General features: G+C 55.5%; 1 protein-coding gene across 2 annotated transcripts; it reads right to left on the bottom strand.

Annotated features, from left to right (window-relative positions):
• Positions 1-378: 378 nt before the first annotated feature.
• On the bottom strand, positions 379-1,531 carry FGFBP3 (fibroblast growth factor binding protein 3). Of its 2 annotated transcripts, none has more exons than XM_032695313.1 (2): positions 1,488-1,531; positions 379-1,054 (listed from the first exon to the last, which is right to left on the bottom strand). In XM_032695313.1, exon 2 carries the CDS (start codon positions 967-969, stop codon positions 469-471), a length of 501 nt encoding a protein of 166 aa, XP_032551204.1. In that variant the 5' UTR covers positions 970-1,054; positions 1,488-1,531; the 3' UTR covers positions 379-468. The 2 variants fall into 2 exon arrangements, with proteins under 2 accessions (XP_032551204.1, XP_032551203.1); XM_032695312.1 differs by having other exon boundaries at positions 1,454-1,511.
• Positions 1,532-4,597: the final 3,066 nt, after the last annotated feature.

The raw sequence follows: 4,597 nt of genomic DNA, 5'->3' as shown, positions 1-4,597 counted from the left end.
TGGACTGACTTGTGTAGCTTATGAAATCTTTGTCAGCAAGGAAGTTCTTTCTAGGACTTACTGTCTAGTGAAGTCTCAGTTGTTTCTCACTGGTATAAATGCTTGTTTTTCTACTTGCGGGATTTCATTGTAACTTTAGGCTTACAGAAATTGATTTTCGGGGAGGGAATAGCTGTCTCTTCGTGCTTATGTCCTTTGAAAACCTTTAATGTACTTGAGTGCACGAGTTGTCCCTAGATGCTCTCACCAGGTTAGCTGATGGGTGCCACACACACTGTTCAGCAGCGTGACGGTGCTGCAGGTGTTACAGGGCTTTGACGAGACAAAGAATTACGTGAACTTCTTGTCATAAAATAGTTACCGCTTTATTGGGGATAAAAGAGGAAAGCTGACAGAGTCGGGGGGCAGTGGTAGCGGTGAGTGAGGGCAGGCGATGCCGGGAGCGTCCTGGCGCGGGGGACGGGCAGCTCAGCCCTCCCAGAAGCCGACGAAGAAGCTGCACAGCGAGTGCCACCGCTCGGTGCAGTAGGTGTCCGCGGGGCCCTCGGTGGGCTCCGGGGCGGGGGCCGGCGTGGCCGGGCCGGGGTCGGGCAGCAGGCGGAGCTGCGCCTCGGGCGGCGCCCGGCCCGGCCCGCACAGACGGGCGCTGAGCGGCGCTCCCGGGGCGCAGGGATGGAGCCGCCGCCGCAGCCGGGACAGGATCTGCCGCCAGTACTGGTGGCTGCGGGCGCCGTAGGCCGGGCAGCGCCGCGGCTCCCCGCGGTAGGCGCAGCTCCGCGCCGCCCCGCCGCCCGCCGCCCGGCAGCTCAGCCGCAGCTCGCTGGCCCCCGCGGCCGAGCGCAGCTCCCAGTGGCACCGCTGCTGCTCCGGTGTGGAGAACCGGCCCTCCCGCGCCTCCTCCCGGCCCGCCCCGCCGCCGCCGGCGGCCCCTAGGACGGCCAGGGCCAGCAGCGCCAGCGGCATCCTCATCCTCGGCGCCGCGGGAGTCTCCTCCGTGCCTCAGCGACGGGGCGTCCCGGCGCGGGCCCCGCCGTCCCGCCGCATTCTCCGCGCCCTGTGGACACAAGGACTGTGCCGGGCGGTGCCCCCGCGGCTTCCACCCTCTGCCTGCCCCGCGGGAGCGCAGCCCTCGGGGTCGCGCCAGCCCGAGCCGGGCGGGGCTCGTCTCAGCAGAGGGGCGCGGAGCGGGCTTGTCCCTCCAGGGTGGGGCTTTTAGCCCTGGGGCTTTTAGCTTGTGTCCGTCCACCCTCCTGCTCCGCCGACGGCCCGCCGATGGCGGCGAGGTCCCGGGATCCTCCCAGCCAGGAAGCCTCGACGGGACAGCGCCAGCAGGGAGCCCGCACCCGCCGGCTGCGGCATCACTGCTGCCGCTCGGCTGCCAGACCCGCCCACGGGCAACCCGCTCCCCTAAAGCCCCGTCCTTTTCCCCTGCACTCGGTTTCCCCCCACGCACCCCGGTGTTCTCCGCGCTGTCCCGAGGCACTCACGGTGCGATGTGGGCTGGGTGGTGGTGCGGGACAGGCGTGCGCGGCCGCTCCGCGCTCCCGGGCTGCCCGCGGCGGGCCCGGCACGGGGGTTATCAATGGTCGGGGACTGCCCCCGCCAACGCCCCTCCCCGGCCACCGCCCGCGGGGGACAGCGCGGGGACACGCCGGCAGCGCTGTGCCCCGACGGCACCGGCTGGCGGGATTTTCCCCGACACACAAACATACGCACGCTTTGTTCGACGAAACCGCACGCCGGTACCTCAAAGCCATCCCGGGACTGCGGCTCCCTTGGGAGGTGGCAAGGAAATGGGATCCGGGGGCCGAGCCGGGTAGCGGCAGCTCGGCTGTGCGGGAATCTCCCTGCGGGAGCTGAGGGGGGAATGGTTGTGTGTCTGATGGATGAGAACCGATTTATTTATTTTTCTTTGGAATTGATGGAGTTAAAAGGGATTCTCATTTTGGAAGTAAAATATCAATGTGGATTATTTAGGATGGTTACTTTTTGTTGATGTGGTGACAGTCTTCCCTATAGGATGTGTCTTTTTTTAAAAGATACCAGAAGTTTCATGAGAACATAGACATAGGTTTTATGTTACTGCACATTTGGGGATGGGAGATCAGACCCCCGTTTCAGAAATCTCTTGTCAGAATAAGGCCCTCAAAATCCACATATGCTTCAGTTTCACGGGTGATGAACTTTGTACATCTGTTCCAAAGTCCTTATTGTTCTGACTCTCTTACTCAAAGATGAAGGCCCTCAAGTTACCAGCAAATTCCTGCTGTCTCCTCAGTATTGGATCACCAGAAGAGCATGTGGCACACTGAGCCCAGCCCTGTACTGCAGAGATACTCCTCGCCCAGGGCACTTGAAGGGGAGGTGTAGGCTGTCCCTGAGCTGTCACAAGCTTTTGGAAAAGCTATTATTGATAGACATGCACATATATATATGTGGGTATATATATATATGTATATATATAGTCACACTCATATACCCCATGTATTTATACCCCACATTTACACTGATGTGGAGATCTTACCCAGCCCATAATTCTGTCGGTGTAATGCAGTAGCTGGCCCACAGCTGTCCTAAGGTAGGCAGGATGGTGGGCTCACTGCAGACCATGGTGAACCCTGATGCTCATCTCTTGACAGCTGGTGTCAGCACCCTCCCCGCTGTGCAGAGGACACCCAGTGTCAGCTGCCACCCTGGCCCTGCACAGTGACCAAGCTGTTGATAGAGCAAATCTAAAATGCAGCCTTCTTTACACAACAAGATAAATGTTGCTATAATGAAGACTGACTTGGACAGTGTCATGTGCTCTAGGCTTTCTTCTTGTGTCATCTCTCCTTTACAGTGACTTCTTCAAAGATCCCCCATGCTTATAGTAGGCTAAAATCTGGCAAAAGATCCCCAAAGAATGCCTCAGTGACAATGGGTATTTGGGGGGCTGAACAAATAGTATTTCCCACAATGTCCCACAACATCCTTCTCTCTAAATGGGAGAGGCATGGATTTGATGGGTCAACTGGTTAACAGATGAGGGGTTGGTAGGGGGTAGGGGTTGGCCAGGTGGATGAGTCCCTGAGCAACCTGATTTGGTCTCTGGTCTCATCCAGAGGATAGTACTCAATGGCTTAATGCCCAGATGAACACTGGTGACAAGTGGTGTCCTTTAGGGGTCCATATAGGGACAAATGTTATTTAATATCTTCATCAATGACATAGACAATGGGATTAAGGGCACCCTCAGCAAATTTGCAGATGACACCAAGCTGAGTGGTCCAGGTGACACACCTGAAGGACAGGATGCCATTCAGAGGGACCTCGACAAGTTTGAGAAATGAGCCCATGGGAATCTCATGTGGTTTAACAAGATCAAGTACAAGGTGCTGCCCTTGGTTTGGGCAACCCCTGATGTCAATACAGGCTGGGAGATGGACAGGTTGAGAGCAGCCCTGCCAAGAAGGACTGGGGCTGCTAGTGGATGAGAGGCTGGACATGAGCCAGCAATGTGCACTTGCAGCCCAGAAAGCCAGTTGTATCCTGGGCTGCATCAAAAGCAGTGTGGCCAGCAGGTCAAGGGAGAGGATTCTGCCCCTCTACTCTGGTGAGATCCCACTTGGACTACTGCATGCATCTCTGGCATCCTCAGCACAGGACAGGCATGGACCTGTTGGAATGGGTCCAGAGGAGAGCCACGAAAATCATCAAAGGGCTGGAACCTCTCCTGTGAGAAAAGGCTGAGACAGTGAGGGTTGTTCAGCCTGAGAAGAGAAGGCTCTGGGGAAACCTTATTGTAGCATTTTTGTTACTTAAAGGAGGCCTATAAGAAAGATGGGGACGAACTTTTAGCAGGGCCTGCTGTGATAGGACAAGGGGTAATATTTAAACTAAAAGAGAGCAGATTTAGACTAGATACAAAGAAGGAATCTTTTACAATGAGGGTGTGAAGCAGTGGAACAGGTTCAAGGAGGTTGTAGATGCCACATCCCTGGAAATATTCGAGGCCAGGTGGATGAGTCCCTGAGCAACCTGATTTGGCTGAAGATGTCCCTGCTTATTGCAGGAGGGGGTACTAGGAGACCTTTAAATGTCCCTCACAACCCAAACCATTCTATGATGTGACTCAATGGAGGAAAGAGGTTAATTTATCTTTCTGTGCAATAAGTCCTAAAAAGGAAAGACTTCTGCAGAGACTGAGAGAATGACTCCTGGAGAAGAGTCCCTTTCCCCAGTTCAGGGAAGGGAGGAGCATTTTGAGATAGATCTCCTGTTTCCTAGTTGCATTTCATATTTAGAGCTCTCCCTAGCTGGTAGTTTGGAGTGGGGAGGAAATGGCAAGAGAGAGAGGATCACGAGAAGGAAATAAAATGGCTTAGGCAACAAACCATAGGAGAGGGTTTGCAACCAAGAATTTCGAGTGGAAGCTGATATCTCCTTTTGGCCTGCAATTACATAAAGAACCATCTCTGAAGGACAAGGCTTAGCTGACTGTTAGCTGTGTGGGGGTGCTTCCTCAGCATGCTGGATTGTGTGTATTGTTTTCATGGGTGCTGAGGACCCCCCATGGGCTGTAGGAGGAATCTTGGCATCTAACTGAGGGCTGTGG

Source organism: Chiroxiphia lanceolata, chromosome 8 (assembly GCF_009829145.1).
Source record: "Chiroxiphia lanceolata isolate bChiLan1 chromosome 8, bChiLan1.pri, whole genome shotgun sequence".
NCBI classification, from domain to species: Eukaryota; Metazoa; Chordata; class Aves; order Passeriformes; family Pipridae; genus Chiroxiphia; species Chiroxiphia lanceolata.
This window is presented reverse-complemented; position numbering and strand designations above follow the sequence as displayed.

What these genes read in the sequence shown, in the direction of transcription:
- FGFBP3 (XM_032695313.1), bottom strand. Translation starts at nt 969, where the DNA reads ATGAGGATGCCGCTGGCGCTGCTGGCCCTGGCCGTCCTAGGGGCCGCC.